The following is a 21,066-nucleotide window of genomic DNA, read 5'->3' on the forward strand; positions in this document are numbered from 1 at the left end:
GCGGTCTCAGTAGCCTAGGGAAGTAAAGAGGTGGGTTGGGTGGGGGATGGAGGGGAGGGGGGTGTTGGTTGAGGCCTGCTTTCCCCCAAGTGTAATGCACAGAACGTCCATTGCTTGAGACAATTCTTGGAAAACAGATCTCCAGTCAGCCAAGCTCAGAAAACAGCGTGTGCCGAGCAGTTTTGGAGGCTGTAACGTACACTAGCCCGCAAGGCTGTGTCGGAACGAAGCCTGCTTCCCGTTGTTCAATCCAGCATTTTTCAAATGTGGCCTCAGAGCTCCATTTCGGAAGGCACACTTTGGAAGAAGCCGGTCTTATGCAGCATCCGGTGGGAGCCAACACGGCGGTGCCACCGTCCAGCTTGGCACCGTCTAGTTGTTCTGCCAGCTTGGATTGGGGCAGGCAGGAGCATCTAGCTGGTACAAAGTACTCCAAAACCTGTTGTATGAAGCCTGGGAAATAGCTATATAAATTATGTCATAGGAATTTAAGATCCCGGCTAAATTTCACTGGTCCAATATTTGTTTTGACTTTGTAATTGAACGGGGAAGTCTCCCAATTCCCCTAAAATATAACATATCTCTACCTTAGCATCCTTCCCTCCAGTCTTCCCTGACCTCAGTCACCTAAATTCAAAAGCTCAGCATCACCACTAATTCTTTTTCGCACTTTACTCAAGTATATATTTTAACCTAATTTATATGCTTCTAGCCCACAGTTGTCTATCCTGTGGTCAGGCCAATTTGTGGGAGGCCGTCCATGCTTTGCGTAGTAAGATCTGACAACACTGTGTCTACAGTGTATCCCTCACCTACTGGTACAATAGCTGGGAAGAGAGGAAGGCGATGAAGCTGGCATGGCTTGTTTTCAGTGATTCCCTACTGGCTCCCAGCGATGGTGGCTTCCTCTTCTAGGCGCTCACTGCCATTGTTTTAATATGCTCCTGAATCTTGCCATGATCAACATGTGTTCATTGGCATCAGACAAATGTTCCTTGATGACAAGGGTTTTCTTAAACAAATACTTGTTGGATTGAAGTGGCTTGGATTATATAGGGCATTTACCTATTCTCTCTTACATTCTCAAATATTCTTCTAAGATGACCCACAACTGTCTGGCTGTCTTGCCTGCCGATTTTCTGAGGGCCTTGGTCTGTGCCTCAGTTGGCCAGGGGACTCAAACAGCCTCGAGGGGTTTGCCTGCCACCTACTCCCCCCACCTCAAACTTCAGTTCCCTTTTAACAGGACTTCCCTACCTGACAGATTCAGCTCCTGCACCTGGCCCTATCACCTCTGCTGCCTTCCTACCCCTGTGGTCAACTTTATCTCTGGGAACATGCAAAGCTCCTCTCTGCATTGAGATGCCCAGCTGAGATGCCCAGATGTCCCTCCAGCCCTTAGAACGCAGTTTATATCCTGGTTCTTCCAGGTCACTCACTGCTCTCTCCTCCCTCTGAGCTTCCAAAGCATTTGGCAGCCACCATCCAATCACATACTATTTGGGATTATTAATAAATTATTCCCTGGAAGGGTTCCACTTGGCATTGTGAGGAAGGAAGCCTCCGGACAGACAGAACTGGGACCTTACTTCTTTAGACTCTCTCTGCAGCACTATGTCACGGCAGTGCTCAGAAATGGTCGATGGACACACTGCTATTTCCAGCTTCCCACTGGTCCCAGGAAGGCATACAAAGTTCCTCTACTTTGACGGAAGCGGTCAACTACCAACAATTTTACTATCTCAAGCAGATCCAGACTTTATCTTGAAATGAAATGGACAGTGAGCCTTTTAGAATTGGGCATACTGTTCTCTTCAGATGAATTTCAATGAACTTTAGTATACAGACAGGGTAAATGTGTTATTCCACCTAGTAGATTATAAAAATATGAATTTAGGTATTTTGAAAAACTCAAAACACCAAAGTTACATTCTTAGAAAAATAATAATGCTTCTCAAACAAACTGGAAATCAGTTATTTTTTAAAAACTGCATTCTAGATCAATCTGATTCTCCAGGTCATGCTGACATGACTTCAAGGCTGACATGTCTTCCACATTAGTTTCATAAGCACGGCTAAGCTCAACACGCATGAATCAGACATGCAGTGAGAAGCTCTCTCTTCTCAGACCCAGCCCAGGGCACATGATGCTCAGTGGCCTACTAATCAGACTTACCCAGCTATTTTGCTAGGGGCTGGCATTCAGGCCTGATCTAAGGGTGCAATCTCCTGCAGGTGTCCCAGAAGATACAGTTAGACTGGATAATTTCGAAGCTGCCTAAAACTCTGATATTTAAATGGGTGTTGTTTTTTTTTTTTAAAGGAAAATACATAGCTACCCAAAGGCAGGAAATAATCAGTGCTTTACTTTGGGAGAATTAGGATTGTCATTTTTCTCTCAATTTTGCTGGAAGGGCACTTGCAGCAAAAAGAAAACAAAATACCCCAGCAATTACCCTTGCCTAAAGAGCAGACGGCAAGAAGCAAGCAAGTTGTATGGTATTTAGCTTATCTGCATTGCTTAAGGAGGACGATGGCGGCGGGGTTATAAAATGCCACATGTCTAGTATCACGTTCTCTCTCTTAACCCTCACTACTCACATCCTTGCGTGCGTGTATGTGCGCACATGTGCGCAAACACACACACACTCCCTCCCTCACTCCATCTTCCCAGACCTCACCTGGTTGATAACATAGATGCCGTAGTCTAACTGCTGACGCTGTAGGATTGGGTGCAAGTAATACAGCCAGTACTTGAGGTGTTCCTGCCGGTTACGGAATGGAATAATGATGGCCACCTTGTGGGGAGAGATGCAGTTCTTGGGGGCATAGCGGCCGCCCACCTTCACCTCTGGGTTCTGTTTCTCCACAAGCTTCAGGTCCACAGGCATGTTAAACTCGATCACCATGGGGCCGACTAGAGAGGTGGAAGGAAGGAGAAGTTAGCAGGCTACAGGGTTCCCCTACGCCACAGCCTCAGAAGACATATCCTCCTGGGAGGCAGTGTGACATGAAAAAGGCACTTACATCCAGCACTAGCATGACCAACCATCCCAGGAAACCCCTCAGGACCAGGTAAAGCCGGACAGCTGGTCACCCTATGAAGCACTCAACTGCCCATGATCCACACCCCCTGAGATTCTAGGTTTCTCAGCTCTAACTGGAAATGGAGTGATTGCTGCTTAGACTCCCTGAAAGGTTGTTGTAAGGATCAGAGAAAATGGATGAGAAAGCACTTTTTTAGGAATCCTGAGATTGAGACCTAACTGTGCCACCTCCCAACTGTGTGACCTTGCACAAATGACTTCCATTGACTCTGAACCTAGCCTAGCTGGGAAAAGGTGTGTAAGTGTGTGTTGGGGAGGATGGTGTTGTGGAAATCAGCCTCAAATCAGAAGGTAGCAAGAAGTGGTGTGAGTAACCCATGTCTCAGGAAGACACCTGATGCACAGATTTAAAAAAAAACTCCAGGGGTAGGGACTGGAGGAACTGAGACCCAGAGCAGAGTACAGGGAAATGGAGAAGAGAAACAGCAGAAAAGAACATCAAAGAAGAATGCTTAGTAAACGTAGGTCGTGGAGTAACAAAGGGGATGAATAAGAGAGGAAAAGTCAGAGAGGTCCCCCAAGTTTCTAGCCTGGAAGAATACAGCTCCAGATGAGAGAATAGTAAGAGAGCTCTTGGCTTAGAAGAAAAATCGATGAGACGTGGATGGTGGATTCTGAGGTAGTGATAGGTTAGGAGTAGGGGGAGAGGCCAAGGTCATGATCCAGATACAGACATGGAAATCCTCGTTTCCTGAGGTGGAGCTAGGAGAGGACTGCACTCCTCAGCTAGGGACCGCCCCTCCTGTGGCATGCAAGGCGAGGGCAGGGAAAAGGTAACAGGCCCAGGAACACGCAGGAAACTGGGGACAGGGTCAATACTCAAACCCAGGGCACCTGGGTAGCTCAGTCGATTAGGCGTCTGCCTTTGGCTCAGGTCATGATCCCGGGGTCCTGGGATCGAGTCCCGAGTTGGGCTCCCTGCTCAGCGGGGACTTTGCTTCTTCTCCCTCTGCCTCTGTCCCTTCCCCCATGCTCGTGTTCTCTCTCTCTCATGCTCTCTCTCTCAAATAAATAAATAAAATCTGAAAAAAAAAAATACTCAAACCCAGAGCCCCAGTATTCCCTGGAGGCCAGACTTTCTCAAAGTAGGTTACAGGAAACAATAATTCCAGTAAAACGCTCAATGGAAGAACATGTCCCCTGGTCAAATAAGCATACTAAATCTTGCTTCTGAAAAGTATGAGGCACAGCAAAGGCTCTGAGAAGTTGTGCAGTCAAGAAATCCCCTTCACTTTATATAACCTACCTTTTCTCAAACTTATTTGGCCATAGAACCATTCGACCAGAGAACATATTTTCAGAATTGTTACTCTAGCATAATAAGCCAAGTAGCCACAAGAACAAAGGCAACTACAGAATAGAGGTGAGAATTCGGACCACAAACTGGGATCAAGTTCACCTGAAACATGCTCGTGAGACCCACCCGAGGCCCAGCACGCATCACTCCGTTGCCCTATTTGTTCATCAATAATATGTGGCGCTCCAAGCACCACTTGTGCCCAGAGATCACTCACCCCCCTGAAACGAGCCCCAGAAAAGGAAGCTGTGATTCTTGCTCCTCTTGCCTGTCAGCAGGTGCAGACTCCCCATTTCCTCCTCCTCAGCATCCCCTGGTACTTCTCACACCTTCCCGCCCTCCAATGCTGACTCAGTTCCACCATCATTGGACCCATTCCCATCCATTTATTTTCTTCTGAGACGCAGATCTGATCATATTACTTTCCTGCTAAAACAAAACAAAACAAAACAGAAAACACCTCTGATGGCTCACAGGCCATGTGTGTAGTCTTTAAGAAGTAAGGCCAAACCACTCTGGAAAACAGTATGGAGGTTCCTCAAAAAGTTGAAAATAGAGCTACCATATGATCCAGCAATTGCACTACTGGGTATTTACCCCAAAGATACAAAAGTAGGGATCCGAAAGGGCACATGCACCCCGATGTTTATAGCAGCAATGTCCACAATAGCCAAACTGTAGAAAGAGCCAAGATGTCCATCGACAGATGAATGGATAAAGAAGAGGTGGTATATATATACAATGGAATATTATGCAGCCATCAAAAGGAATGAGATCTTGCCATTTGCAACGATGTGGATGGAACTGGAGGGTATTATGTTGAGCGAAATAAGTCAGAGAAAGACATGTATCATATGACCTCACTGATATGAGGAATTCTTTTTTTTTTTTTAAGATTTTATTTATTTATTTGAGAGAGAATGAGATAGAGAGAGAGAGCATGAGAGGGGGGAGGGTCAGAGGAAGAAGCAGACTCCCTGCTGAGCAAGGAGCCCACTGCGGGACTCGATCCTGGAACTCCAGGATCATGACCTGAGCCGAAGGCAGTCGCTTAACCAACTGAGCCACCCAGGCACCCGATATGAGGAATTCTTAATCTCAGGAAAAAAACTGAGGGTTGCTGGAGTGGGGGGTGGGGTGGGAGGGATGGGGTGACTGGGTGATAGACACTGGGGAGGGTATGTGCTCTGGTAAGCGCTGTGAATTGTGCAAGACTGTTGAATCTCAGATCTGTACCTCTGAAACAAATAATGCAATATATGTTAAGAAAAAAAAAAAGAAGAAGAAGAAGGTAGCAGGAGGGGAAGAATGAAGGGGGGGAAATCGGAGGGGTAGACGAACCATGAGAGACGATGGACTCTGAAAAACAAACTGCGGGTTCTAGAGGGGAGGTGGGGTGGGAGGATGGGTTAGCCTGGTGGTGGGTATTGAGGAGGGCACGTTCTGCATGGAGCACTGGGTGTTATGCACAAACAATGAATCATGGAACACTACATCTAAAACTAATGATGTAATGTATGGGGATTAACATAACAATAAAAAAAAAGAAGTAAGGCCAAACCTCTTAGCTTGGCACAAAGCCCTTCATTCAGTCAGCTCTACCTCCCTCCCCATTCCAATAAACCATGCCTATGTCCACACTTTTCTCTTTGCCAGAAATGCCCTTCCCTCTTTCCTCTAACAACAGACTTTTGCATTAAAAGACAGAACGGAATCTTAAAATTAATAAAGCCCCGATCTAGCTTTGTCCTTTTGCTCTCTTCGTTACCAAAGCTCAGACAGCAGACGCCCCGGCGCAGGGGCACAGAGGCCTCACCTCACACAACTGACTCAGTTCCAACTTCTCAGGGTGCCCTTGGGTGAGGGGGTACTATGCTCCAGCACAAAGTAAGGGGTCACCTGAACCAGTTTTTCTCAAACCCATCATCAGAATCATGCGAGGCAATTTGTAAAAAATATGGAATCTCAGGCTACTCCCCTAGGGAATGAGTTGGCCAATTTGGGGAAGGACAGAGGTAAATCACAAGCAGCCCAGGTGACTGGGCAATGGGGAGCTGAATCTCTCATCTTCACGAGCTTTGGGGCTTTCGTGGAGATAGCCCTTCCCCATAAGGTCCAGTAGGCCTGGGCTGCTCGACCCTGGCAAAGCTTCTGGGAGGCCCTGCAGCCCAGTGCACTTGTGAAAAACATGAAAAGAAGATAGTCACTGGGCTCTTCTCACTTCACAGGGCCCCACAACATCTGCAACATCCCCCTGCACTTCCCTGCAGCCCCACCCTACCTCTGGTTCTGAAGATGCTGCTAAACATAACTCCATTTTTGGGAACCCAAGAGGCATCTGGACTGTCACGCTACCAACTTGCTCATATTTTCTGAAACTAACCCAGAAGACAGGAATTCACACTTGGTCTGCCCAACCTCCCGAGAGCAGACACCTGCGGGCTGGAAAGCATCTTAGTTTTGCCCATTGGGGGGTTCTAAAGAGGCGGTCCTGAGGTAGAAGACCTGGACAGGAGAAAGGCTGCCCGGGCGCTGGTTCGGCTCCACCAGTGACTTGCTGGATGATCTTTAGGCAAGTGTCACCCACTCTCAGGATACTGGTTTCCCATCTGGAGATTGCAGGATTGGGATCCAACCGGCACCAAACGAACTCCTATTCACCCCCAATCCCATCATCACCTATGGCCAAACCTGCCTCTGCTCCAGAGTTTCCTCGGCCAAGTGACACTGCTGTCCACCAGACTGTGGGAGCTGATACCCTAGGTGGTCCATCTTCTATTCCCCCTCCCCTTCCCCAAACCCAGCACACTCATTCACACACAGGAGGTGCCAAGAGCATGTGACAATCCATGGGCACCTGCTCAAGTGCCAAACCAGACTCTTTTTTGAAGTGTTTAACGCCAACTTTTCCTATGGTATGTGTCAAAGCCACTTCCAATTTGTTTTAATCAACACTTTCTAGGCACCTACTGTGTGCCAGATTGTGTGCCCAGTGAAGGAGGGGAGGTGACCGAAGAGTCAAGACAGTTCCTGACCTCAAGGAGCTCCCTGCTGAGGGGGCGGCAGAACCTAAGTGAAAACTACCCTGCTTTAAAGCTGTCTAAGGGACTCGTTCCTCCAATGGCTTCATGCAGGGCTTTATTACTCAACAGCCTCTTCTCACTCTCCTGCTCCTCTCTCGGCCCTTCTCACAACCCCCAGCATGTCTGCGACACATCCAGAGCACCCTGATCCCCAATCCTGCTATCCGTGGCAATTCTTTCCCCACCTGCCTGCTTTCTCTGAAGCCTCCACAGCCCCGAGAGCCCGGTGGCTCACGCCTGAGCTTGGTCAGTCCTCAGCAGTCAGCGGCAGCTGCAGACCTAGAGCCAAATGCCTCCTGGGTCCAGCGCCAGTCAGGAGGCCTCCCTGAGTGCCCTGCACACCCCTGCCATGCAGCAGGGGCTGTCCTCCACGGCGTGCCTGGTGCTGTCCCAATGAGAAAATCCAGAGAGCTCGGACTCCAGGAGGGCAGTGACCAGCTCTGCCCAGAACCACAACGAACTGCTATCAAATCTCAGAGCCACTGCCAGGGGCCTCAGAGAGGGGCAAGGGGAGGAAGCAGAGGATGAGGGCTTCATGACAGTCCTCACGCTGAGCCGAGGCTCCCTTGCTGTGCGGCGCATGGCATGTGCTACCACAGGCCCTAGGCCCCGCTGGGCTGGCTTGTGTGTTTTCTTGGCTCTGGGAGCTGGAAGCAGGGTTACGTAAGCAGCTGAGCAGATGTGAGCCTGTCCTCGGCTCCCCCCGCTAAAGCCCTGCCACGTGGGCCTCTCGGCTGGGAGTCCAGGTCACGGCCTTGCGTGTAAGGCGCTCAATAACTTCAATGTGTGAGCTCAACTCAGACAAATTCCACTGCTCCCTTGCCCGGCACAGCAAACCCAAACACACACATGCCCCTCCATCAAAGCCCAGCTAATCTAGAGTCAACCCAGCACGGACTCCCTGTCTCCCTTTCATGCTGGAGCCGCTCGTTCCTTTCACTATCCTCAGCAAAACAGGCTGGAACATCTAGTCACCGCTCCCCAGCTGACTGGCCAGTGGCGCAAGATACAATCTCTGACTTGATGCTGGGTCGTGAGACGGTGTTTCACCAGCCTGTCACAAAACGGTAAAAGTAAAGACATTGTACATTGTTCTTCATTAAGCAGAAGTGTAATCAATGTATCAGAATGCCCTTTCTTCCAAAGTCAAGGGCTTCTTACTCTAAATGTTAAAATGTCCTTTGATGAAACGATCATGGTGGATTTTGAGACTGAATTGATTTATTTAAATTCAATTTGTAAAAAATCCCATACTTGACAGCCACGGGATCTGGCTCCTAAGTTTCTTGTGAAACTTTCCTGGGTACTGAAGCTCAAACACATGGGAACCGTGAGATGCGGCAGTGCCCAGAGCTCTGTTGTCCTCGAGTTGGGGTGCCGGCCTGTCTTCCTTGGCCCAGCCTCAGCCCCGACAGTGTGACATAGCGCCTCTTCAAACGATCTTCCCCTCACCCACAGCGCTGTTCACAGGCTCATGTGAGTAGGCCATTTTTCTCTGTACCAATCTCCTGAAGGCCAGATATGCGCCGGAAGCCAGGTCCTACCAAATCCCCAGGCTTGAGGTGAGAGCTGTCTACAGTGGTCCCATGAACTCATGGTGCTCCTTGTGGCCCCTCAGCCTAGAAATGAGAAGCACCCTCTACTGCACAGGGCCAGGCTGCTTGGTGCCAGGCAGGAAGCAGCAGGGCTGGGTGAAGAAGAGTTCTTTGCTCTTAGAGGGGAGCGAGACCAGCAAACCAGGGTGAGGATGACAGTAGTGAGAACAGCTGAAATGGCACGAAGGAAGGGGTGTTAACTCCAGTGCCAGTGAATAGAGTCAAGGAGAAAGCTGCACAGAAGCAGCTCCTCTCAGAGAGGACTCATCACGCACGAGTTGTGGCCGCTTGGCTGCCGGGGCACAGAGTATAGCAACAGATCTTACCTGAGAGGACAGTACACAGCTATGCTCCCTGCTTACCCACTACTGACACACCAACTCAGAGGCTTTCGATACACTTCGAGGAAATGTGACGTAAGAGCAGGGGACAGAGAGCCACCAGAAGGGACTTCTCAAGTCTCATGATGACCATTACTCATTAAATTTTAAAATCAAGCTCCCGAAGGCTTCAAAAGTATTGGAAATGATTTATTTCTTAAACCAGATGTTCATGGTATTTTTCTTTATACCTTTGGGTCCATCTTTAAAATTAAACAATAACTCTTTTAAAATATAACCCAAGGAAGGAAGTGTGACCCCCTCTTTCATCCCCTTCCCAATAAGTGTCTTCCAAAATAAAGATTTCAAAACATACAATTCAGTGACTAGAAAAGAGGAATAATCTAGTGCTAACGCTGACTTGTTATGTCTCAAGCACACCATACACTCAACACAATTTCAACAGCCACTGTTCTTTCTGCCAACTCACCAACCAAGCCACTACTAGACCCCAGGGCTACGGGAACGCTTTTTCAACAGGAAGGAGAACACATTTGTGTTCTCAGAACCCTGCACTTGGGGGCACAGAAAAAAACAAAGTATTTGCTCAAAAAATAAAAGAGCCTGCCAGAGGAGGCCTGCAGAGCAGAGCCCAGGTGGCCAAGAGGAAGCTGGACTAATCAAGAACAGTGGCATCCGTTACTCCTCTCTGTGCTTAGAAGTGGCCCTGCCATGTGCCTGAACTGCCACATTTGTAGGTCTTCCAAAATATCACCTGAAAGTGACCTCGCCACCAATGAACCATCCAGGTCAGTGAAACTGCCCTTTCTTGCACTCTGCTCTCTCCCCCATTAAATTCCTACCCAATCTATCCGAAGGGGTACATGCACCCCGATGTTTATAGCAGCAATGTCCACAATAGCCAAACTGTGGAAAGAGCCAAGATGTCCATCGACAGATGAATGGATAAAGAAGATGTGGTATATATATACAATGGAATATTATGCAGCCATCAAAAGGAATGAGATCTTGCCATTTGCAACGACGTGGATGGAACTGGAGGGTATTATGTTGAGTGAAATAAGTCAAACAGAGAAAGACATGTATCATATGATCTCACTGATATGAGGAATTCTTAATTGTAGGAAACAAACTGAGGGTTGCTGGAGTGGGGGGGGGGGGTGGGAGGGATGGGGTGACTGGGTGATAGACACTGGGGAGGGTATGTGCTCTGGTAAGCGCTGTGAATTGTGCAAGACTGTTGAATCTCAGATCTGTACCTCTGAAACAAATAATGCAATATATGTTAAGAAAAAAAAAAAAGAAGAAGAAGAAGGTAGCGGGAGGGGAAGAATGAAGTGGGGGAAATCGGAGGGGTAGACGAACCATGAGAGACGATGGACTCTGAGAAACAGACTGAGGGTTCTAGAGGGGAGGGGGGTGGGAGGATGGGTTAGCCTGGTGGTGGGTATTGAGGAGGGCCCATTCTGCATGGAGCCCTGGGTGTTATGCACAAACAATGAATCATGGAACACTACATCTAAAACTAATGATGTAATGTATGGGGATTAACATAAGAATAAAAAAAAAAGAAAAAAATTCCTACCCAATCTTCAAACAAAGGCCAAGTATTCTTTTTTTTTTTAAGTTTATTTTTAAAGTTATTTTTTTTTTAGTCATCTCTACACCCAGCGTGGGGCTCACGACCCTGAGATCAGAAGTCGCATGTTCTGACTGAGCCAGCCAGGCACCCCAAGGCCAAGTACTCTTATTTGCTACTGCACTGGCTTTCAAAATACTGGTGAGGTTTCCTTCTATTATAGAGGTTCAAACTGTGGAGTGCAAGAGCAATCATTTGGGAAAGCACATAAAACTGCAGATTCCTGGCTTCTACTCCCCAGAGCTTCCCATTTGGGAAGTCTGGGACTGAGGCCCAGGACTCTGCATTTTAACAAGCACTTTAGACAACTTTAATGCAGGTCCCTGAACTATACTTTAAGAAACGGTGGTTTACAGGTTCACCCATTAACCACCACCTCCCTCCCACCCCCATGAAGCTCTTTAAGAGTGGGTACCAAGAGGGGTGCCCGGGTGGCTCAATCGGTTGGGTGTCTGATTCTTGATTTTGGCTCAGGTCATGATCTCAGGGTGGTGAGATCACCCCGTGTTAGGCTCTGCGCTCAACGTGGAGTCTGCTTGAGGATTCTTTCTCTTCTCCTCTCCCTCTGCCCCTCCCCCCAACTCGCATGCTCGCACGTGCTCTTTCTCCCACTCACTCTCTAAAAAAATTTTTTAAATGAAAAAGATAAAAGTTAAAAAAAGAGTGGGTACCAAGAAAAACAATCTACACTCAGGAACTACTGTACATTTCTGCTCTCTGACAATACTTAGAACAGAATGTGTTTCACTTTTGGCTTTTGCAAAGGGACAGATGTAATAACTATGTTGGGCCGTAAGGTGTGAATATCTACATTTTAACTCTTCCCCGGTCTTTAACTTTCTAAATCACATTTTCTCTTTTTCTGATTTTATTTATATCTGTCCTTTTTACAGTATGTATCCTTATAAGCTACATCGAAAACCTTTGTGAAAGAGGTAAGGTAACAATCCTTCAAAGTTCAAACCAAATGTTGTCCCCTCTTCAGACCTTTCCCTGAGCCCCTGGGATGAATCAGTCCCCACTATGCATGCCAGAGGAAACTCGAGGTAAAGTTCACAAACTTTACAAAAACTTTACAAACCAACATTACAAACTTTACAAGCCTACATTAGAGCCCTTCGGGGTGAGGGCGCCAGTCTGTCTACCTGCTCCCTCCATTAGACCTTCCTCTCCTTGAGGGCAAGGGTTGTGTCCCATTCCTTTCTGTCCTTGGGACAGTTTCTGGTAGAGTAGGATCCACAAATGTATGTTGACCCACACTGCACTTGTTAAACTATGGGTTAAGAACCAGAACTAACAGGGCAGGGAACCATCTGGCGTTTGATGTTTGAGAATCTAGACAGTTGTCCTAATTACACATCTATGACTAACGCAACCAAGCCCCAAAACACTCTCCTTCCTAGGCTCTAAATATGCCTTTTTTTTTTTAATTTTATTTATTTATCAGAGAGAGAAAGAAAACACAAGGAGGGGGAGTGGCAGGCAGAGGGAGAAGCAGGCTCCCCACTGAGCAAGGAGCCCGATGCGGGACTCGATCCCAGGACCCTAAGATCATGACTTGAGCCAAAGGCAGAAAATTAACTGAATGAGCCACCCAGGCGTCCCTAAATATGCCTTTTTGTGTCCAGGGATAGCAACTGATTTGTGATCTAGAGACACAGCTCCCACCCTCAATTTTAAAATGAGTTTCCTCCAGGTTCTAGGCCTATAATTTGAGACTTTGTGGCAGTGGACAGCCTAACCTAATGAAAACACTGCATTCCCTCACCTGAACCTCACACAGCCACATGAAACAGGCTCTTCACCAAATACCATTTGTTCCTTGAGAGAATAACCCAGTCTGAGGTGGGTCAAGACATCACCAGAAAAGCCCTGAGTGGTCACTCAGTCCAGGATTCAGTCACCAAGAGTACCAAGGCCTAAACCTAAGGGAACAAAGCCAATGTCAGATTCTACCACTTTGAAGGGTCAGGGTCCACCTCAAACCAAAACCCTGAAGAGTCCTGGCAGATCACGGCTGAGGGACCTTAAGAATTATGTTTCAGAGGTGCCTGCCTGGCTCAGACGGTATAGCATGCGACTCTTGATCTCAGAGTTGTGAGTTCAAGCCCCACATAGAGCTTTAAAAAGTAAAATAAAATACGGCACTTGGGTGGCTCAGTCGGTTAAGCGTCTGCCTTCGGCTCAGGTCATGATCTCAGGGTCCTGGGATCGAGCCCCGCAACGGGCTCCCTCTCCCTCTCCCTCTGCTGCTCCCCCTGCTTGTGCTCTCTCCCTCTCTCTCTCTCTGTCAAATAAATAAATAAAATCTTTTAAAAAATAAATAAATAAAAGAGAGGAAAAAACAAATAAAAAGGTAGAAAAAAATTTTTTAAAGGATTACATTTCAGGCCCAAGGCTGCGCATGAGGGAAAATGAAGGACAGTGGGATTGAGGCTTTCTCAAGGACACTCCTGGATTGGCAAAAAAGACCACCCTTAAGAGAATGTCAAAAATTCCAGGTAAAGGCCCTAGTCAAAAAGGTAAATGTCCATAAAAGGCTAATCTATAGAGACAAAAGTGGTTGCCTGGAGCCAGGGTTTAGAAAGGAGATTAAGGGTGCCTGGGTGGCTCAGTCGGTTAAGTGTGGATCAGGTCATGATTCCAGGGTCCTGGGATCGAGCCCCGCATCAGGCTCCTTGCTCAGCGGGGAGCCTGCTTCTCCCTCTGCCTGCTGCTCCCCCTGCTTGTGCTCTCTCTTTCTGTCTCTGACAAATAAATAAATAAAATCTTAAAAAACAAAAATTAACCCTTATCTTCCCCTCATTAATCCTTTAGGGTTCTGATGTTCATGGATGTATCTACACAGTGGACAGCAAATTGCAGCACACACATCCCTCTACTCTCTCTCTGCCGTGCCCACCAAGACTGTCTCAGAATCCTTAATCTAGGGTTCCAGGGAGCCACCAACTGATCCAAGGCGGCGTAAAAGTGAATCTTACTTGATTGATCTAAACCCTTCTCAAGCACATTTCTACACCATACATGGCCATGGCTCTGGAATTCAGTGGAGTAGGAGAAGCAAGGAAAGAGCACTGGGAAACCTCGGGGAGGCCCTGGGACTGGGGGTGTGGCGATACACTTCTGTCCTGGCGTGACCCAAGGAGAAAGTTTCTATCCATAGTGAAACCACAGAGATTCAGGGCCCTGAGGTCAAGAAACTGTGCTGGGGACCACAGGCTTTAAAGCCCAGTAAACAGGCTTCCCAGTGTTGTCCTCCAGGGAAAATCCATCCCAGGAGGAATTTCTGCTTTGTTTGGTCCTGGCCCAAAGGCAGATTTCTTCCTCACTCAGCTCTTCTCCCTTTGGCTTCCCTTCCTCCCTGCCTCCCTCCCTCCGCTGGAATTTGTGGAAATTCTGGAAACTGTTCCTGCCCACAGTTACCACTACCAGGAAAGGCTTGGGAAGCCAATTTGCCTGGAAATTCTGTTAGCTCCAGGAAGATCTTGGGGCATCTCTCTCATCTTAGAAATAGGGCACTTCTGCAAGAGAAGATATGAGCTTCTCAATGATTTAGGCCTGGTGTTTTATTTTATGACCTCCCCCCTCCAGACTGAGGCCGTCCTCCTGCCTCTTTTGGGACTTCCGCTCTCAGCCCGGAGCCATTCACCAGTCCCCAGCAGGTAGCCCAGAGCCTGCCACTTGAGGGCTCCAGGCCTACAATGGCAGAAGCCACATCTGCCTCCATTCCTCTCCTGATTACTTTCCCCTCCTCGGGATGCTGGGGGAGAACACTTTGCTCTGCACCTTCCTAGGCCATTTGTTAGATAAGATATAAAAATCTGACACACAGGTGTACAGGAACCAAATTCAGTTTCTGAGGGAAGCAGTATGGTAGGAAGAGGCTCAAATCCCTGCTCTACCTCTGAAAAGCCACAGGCAGGTTTCATAACCTCTGAACCTTTTCAGCGATAGCATAGTGCCTAAAAGAGTAGGCCCACAGCATATATTTGCTGAATAAATCCATGACTAATATTTACATGCAGGCCTCCCTCACACTCTAAGAGGTAAAGTCATTCTTAATACAACTCAATAAGAGGCTAAGTCATCATAAAGACAGACCATTTGTTGAAAAGAATCAGCTGAGTTCAGCTATACTAGCCCACTTAAAATGTGGAGGAACAAAGGGTTTTAACATAGAAAAAGAAGTGCTGGTGAGAGACTGCACAAAGAGAAAACAAAGGGTCTATATTAAAAAAAAAAAAAAGGTAGCACAGGCAAATGAACAGATAGATGACAGATTCAGATCCAAAATCTGCAACGTTTGGGACCAACAAGGGATTAATATCGAGGATGTATAAGGAACTTCCGCATATCATCAAGAAAAATGTAAGAACCCCACTGAGAAAAACAAGCAACTGATTATCGTGAACAAGCAATTTACCAAAGAAGAAACCCAAAAGCCATAAAGCATATGAGCACTTGTCATCAGAGAAAGGCAAGTTAAAACAAGACCTATCCCATGGGGTGCCTCGGTGGCTCAGTCGTTAAGCATCTGCCTTTGGCTCAGGTCATGATCTCAGGGTCCTTGGATCGAGTCCCATATCGGGCTCCCTGCTCTGCGGGAAGCCTGCTTCTCCCTCTCCCACTCCCCTTGCTTGTCTCTCTCGCTGTCTCTCTCTCTGTTAAAAAATAAATAAAATCTTAAAAAAATGTTAAAGAACCAGCTTAGAAGAGAATACAGAAGAAAAATTTCATAATCTTGGGATGAAGACCTTCCTGAGTGCAAAAATAACTTGAAGCCATAAAGGAAAAGACAGATTTAAATATATAAAAATTTGAAATTTCTGTATGGTCAAAGATACCAGAGATAAAGTTAAAAGATAGGTGACAGGCCATATCTGCAAACAATACATAATAAAGGAGTAATATCCATAATATTAAAAGCTCCTCCAAACCTATTTTAAAAAACTAATAGAAAAATGGGTGGCTCAGTAGGTTAAACATCCAACTCTTGATTTCAGCTCATGTCATGATCTCAGGGTCTTGAGATCAAGCCCCACACCGGGCTCCACTCTCAGCACAGAGTCTGCTGGAGATTCTTTCCCTCTCCCTCTGCCCCTTCCCCTGCTCGCATGCATGCACGCACTTTCTCTCTCTCAAATAAATAAATAAATCTTAAAAAAAAAAAGAAAAATGGGTAAAAATATTAACAAGTAATTTACAGAAGAAATACAAATGGCCAACGTAACGAATACATGAAAGTTTGGTCAACATCATCAGTAGTCAAAGAAACTAGTTAAAACAAGATACCACATTTGATCATCACATTGGCAAATGTAAAAAGACTGCTAACTGGCATAAATGTGGGAAACAGGCATTTCTCAAACACTGTTGATGAGCACAAATTGGAGGGCAATTTGACAGCATCTATGAAATGTTGAAAGTAGGGATGCCTGGGTGGCTCAGTCGGTTAGGTATCTGCCTTCGGCTCAGGTCATGATCCTGGGGTCCTGGGATCGAGTCCCATGTCAGGCTCCTTGCTCAGCAGGAAGTCTGCTTCTCCCTCTGTCTGCCACTTCCCCTGCTTGTCCTCTCTCTCCATGACAAATAAATAAATAAAATCTTTAATTAAAAAAAAAAAAAACGTTAAAAGTATATGGCCTTTAGGGGCGCCTGGGTGGTTCAGTTGGTTAAGCTGGACCTGACCTTTGGCTCAGGTCATGATCCCAATGTGCTGGGATCGAGCCCTGCATCACACTCCCTGCTCGGTGGGGAGTCTGCTTCTCCCTCTCTCTCTGCGCCACCCACCCCCCCACTCTCTCTCTTTCTCTCAAATAAATAAATTAAAATGTTTAAAAAAAAAAAAGTATATGGCCTTTAGATGTCAAATCAATAACAACCTAACCTTCCACCTTAAGACATTGGAAAAAGAGGAGCAAACTAAACCTAAAACAAGCAGAAGGAACAAAATAATAAAGATTAGAGCAGAAATTAATGAAATAGAGAACAGAAAAACAATAAAGATCAGTGAACCAAAAGCTGGTTCCTTGAAAAGATAAACAAAAATGACATACTTGTGGCTAGAAAAAAAAAGAGAGAAGACTCAAATTACCAAAATCAGGAATGAAAGAGGAAACACCCCTGCCAACCTTAGAGAAACAAATAGGATCCCAGGGGGATACTGTGAACAACTGTATGCCAATGAATTAGGTGGCTTAGGTGAAGAAGACAAATCCCTAGGAAGACACAACCTACCAGAACTGACTGAAGAATAAACAGAAAATCTGAATAGACATGCAACAAGAATCTGAGTTAGTAATCAGATAGCTTCCCACAAAGAAACACCCAGGCTCAGATGGCCTCACTGGTGAATTTTAACAGATATCTGAAGAAGAATACAAATCTTTCACCAGCTCTCCCTAAAATTGGGAAGAGGAGGGTAGTACTGCTCATTCTATGAGGCAGTACTATCTTGATACCAACATCCGACAAAGACATCACAATAAAGAGAACTACAATTCATTTATTTGTCAATTATACCTTAATAATGCTGTGCAGTGGGTGGGTGGCTCAGCCGGTTAAGCATCTGACTCCTGATTTCGGCTCAGGTCGTGATCTCAGGGTCCCGGGATCGAGCCCTGAGTTGGGCTCCACACTTAGGAGGGAGTTGGCTTGGGATTCTCTCTCTCTGCCCCTCTTCCAGTTTGTGCATGCGTGTGCACTCTCTCTCTCTCTCAAATAAATAAATAAATCTTTAATATATTTTAATAAAGCTGAAAAAAAAAAAGAACTACAAATCAATATTTCTTACTCTTTTACAAGACAGGCTATCTACAGGCCTCTGCCTAAGTTGTCCTAATAACACACCAAGCTTAGGTCACTGGGCACCCCGGGCTGCCCCCTCCCCCCACCTCCCTTCTTAACACATCTCTTCTTGTCCCCTGAGACTCCATGACACATCCAATGCTCCCTCCATTCAATTTTCTATACTCTATGATGGCCTCTCCCCAGGACATGGACAAAAAATGTCCACCTGGAGAAGGGAAGGCTGTGGAGCACCACAGAATCCTGGCGCGCCTGGCGCGTGGCAACACTCACTCCCAACTCCCAGTGGTGTGGATTCAACAAGATGGAGGCCTCCTTGTGGCCTGGGGTAGGTCTCTTCATCGAGGCAGGCCACAGTCTCCACCAAACCCTGGCTCCAGGCTAAACCCTATCCCTAAGTTGTGGTTACAGCCTCACACCTCTCCCTTATCCTCTTAACTCTGCCCCAACAAAAACAACCTGCATTTGGAGAAAATTTTACTCTGCAGCCTACTATGTTGAGTGTATGTCTTCTGCACCCAAGGGAATGGGTTAGACATCGAACAAAAGAACAGAACACTGACATCACCACATACCTCATCTCATTCAATCCTCTTATCAAGCCCTTGAGGTAAGAATTATCTCCCCATTCTACACAGGAAGAAAGTATTGCCCTGGGCACCCCAGGAACAATATGCTAGACAACAGCTCTGGCCTGACTACAAATACATCCAGGGAGCACCTTGTTAAATCACAGCTGAGTGCTGCGGAACTTGGCAGAAGAGGACAAGAGGGGCTGTGAGATGAAAGTAGCAGCTGTCACAAGTTGAATGCACCCCATCTGCTTAATTTGTAAACCTCTGGCCACTGAAATTACTGGTGCCAAAGTCATTGTACTACTTATGGACGTCAGCAGGCTCCTGTCTATCTACAAAAGAGGCATGTGAAGGGGGTGGCCATAGAGGCAGAACTGGCGATTCACAGCCATCGATCAACTTATTTTTACCCAACATAATTTAAGTCCTTCTTCCTTTGGGCCTCATTTCTGGATCCCCTCAATCAGGGTCGTCAGACTGGAGTTGATCCACATGGGTTAGGTGGTCACGTGCCCAGGCTAGCCCGTCAGAACCGAACACAGTTTCTGTGGATGGCTGCATGTGGTACTTCCAGACATCAACCCACAAAGTTTTAGACTAACACCATTTTGCTTTTTGTGTTTGTTTTGTTTTATTTTGTTTGTTTGTTTTTATATTATGTTAGGACCAACACCATTTTGAAGCCAGGCTTATAAAGCCAGGGTCTGCCCCCATTCTACAGCTTTGGCTCCACAAATAAAAGGAGGAAAGTTTCTTACCTTGTGTAAATCAACTCTTTGGCAAAGGTACAGGAAGTATTGAAAGAGCCACCAGTAAGACTCCTTGGTGGATACACCTCAGCAGGAACTCCCAGACACAATGGCGTACAGGAAGAACCTCAAGTCCAAGTTCGGTGCAGTGCCTTATACAAGGAACTTAACGCACACACATACACACAAGCTGGGAGTGTCAATGTGAGACTCCAGATGGATCTGACTTCCCCTAGGTATCCACATTGTTTAAAAGCCAATATCTCTAGGCCAGGAATTTACAGTTTAGGGCCTATGGATTATTCCAACCCTCCTGGAAAGCAAAGTGGCAATGTGAACCAATGTCATAAAGGTGACTATCTCCCTTAGCCTAATTCCTCTCTAGAAATTTATCCCAAGGAAATAATTCAACTGAAGCAAAAAGCAAAACATAAGAGAAAATGTTCAAGATTATCTATGATTTTAAAACAAAACAAAACAAACAAACAAACAAAAAACAATGACCATGATGGAGAAACCTGGAACACTGAATGCTAAGGAAATATCGGTAAGGATTTAATATTTTTAAAGATTTATATATCTATTTATTTATTTGAGGGAAGAGGGGCAGTAGGAGAAGGAGAGAAAGAATCTCAAGCAGACTCCCTGGTAAGCGGGGAGCCCTACATGGGGCTTGATCTCATCACCCTGAGATCATGACCTGAGCCAAAATCCGACTGGATGCTTAACCAACTGAGTCACCCAGGCACTCCTGCATAAGGATTTTAGATAGCAGCTTGAAAAGATAATTAGGATAATTATGAATAACATACCAGTTTAAGATAGCGTTGAATGAAATGAACAGAATGCAAAATAGTTTCACACTACAATTACAACAGAGTAAAGTATGTATGTATTTAGAAAGTCTCGTCAAGTTTTGTTACAGTGGTAGGCATATGTTTCATTACAATGGTAAACAGCAGAATTGTATTTTTTAAAATATTTAATGTGGTGATGTATTTTCAACTAAAAAAGAGAAAAAAGGAAGAAATCCTACAAGCAAACACCAAAATCTTCACAAATAAGAACTATCAGTGCTACCAATAATAGATAACATATATTCAGAGCTTATTCAGTGTTAGGCACTGTTTTAGGCCTTTTTATGCCTACTACCTAAATCTTACAACATCTATGAGGTAGACACTATTGTTATCCCCATTTTACAGGTGAGAGCACTGAGGCACTGAAAGGAAAACATCTCTCCCATATCACACAGCTAGCCAGTGGGTAGTGTGCTTCACAGGGAATTTCAGAGCCCTTTCATGCTGCAGATATGACCAGGATTTCCCCCATACCAATCCAGACATCGGGAGGAAGAGAAGGAAGAGCACTAAAGACCAACAGGTCCAACCCACTCAAACTTCAGAGAGGGAAAGAGGGACCAACAGAGTTGGGACTTGCCCAAAATGATGGAATGAGTTAGGAGAAGGACCAGAACACGGAATTCTCACACCAGTGGCCTTTGAGGCTTGCCCCTACCCCCTGCAGACCACAAACCCCCTGGTTCTGTACCTCCCTCTCCCTTCGCCTTCTCTCCTTCAGGCCCTCAGTCTAGCTATCTTCAGCTTTCCCCTGTCCAGCACGGCCCCTTCTGCACCACCTTCTCTCTTCCATTATCTTCCTTTCACTCTGCCTCCCACTTCCTGTCCTCTCCCGCCCAGCTGGTGACTGCATGCAGCAGCTGGGACAGCAGCCATGGCCTTCTTCCCATGTGACAGCAACCAGAGGAAATTACAGGCTGCGTTCAGCAGTAGACCCCTGCCCTTCCCAATCAGAGAGACTGTTCAGACACACTGAGAAACACAGAGATGCTAGAATCAGTGTTGGAAGAGAG

General features: G+C 46.3%; 1 protein-coding gene across 3 annotated transcripts in view; it reads right to left on the bottom strand.

The window, feature by feature from the left end:
* The window catches only part of B4GALT1 (beta-1,4-galactosyltransferase 1), a 49,216-nt gene that overhangs the window by 20,067 nt on the left and 8,083 nt on the right, over positions 1-21,066 (bottom strand). For all 3 annotated transcript variants that reach the window (XM_045882527.3, XM_045882526.3, XM_064579370.1), the window contains exon 2: positions 2,682-2,917. In XM_045882527.3, coding sequence (XP_045738483.2) covers positions 2,682-2,917 — 236 coding nt within the window. The remainder of the gene's footprint in view (positions 1-2,681; positions 2,918-21,066) is intronic.

Source organism: Mirounga angustirostris, unplaced genomic scaffold (assembly GCF_029215605.1).
Source record: "Mirounga angustirostris isolate CCGP_5_RB_7025 unplaced genomic scaffold, mMirAng1.0.hap1 SCAF_15, whole genome shotgun sequence".
Classification (NCBI taxonomy): Eukaryota; Metazoa; Chordata; class Mammalia; order Carnivora; family Phocidae; genus Mirounga; species Mirounga angustirostris.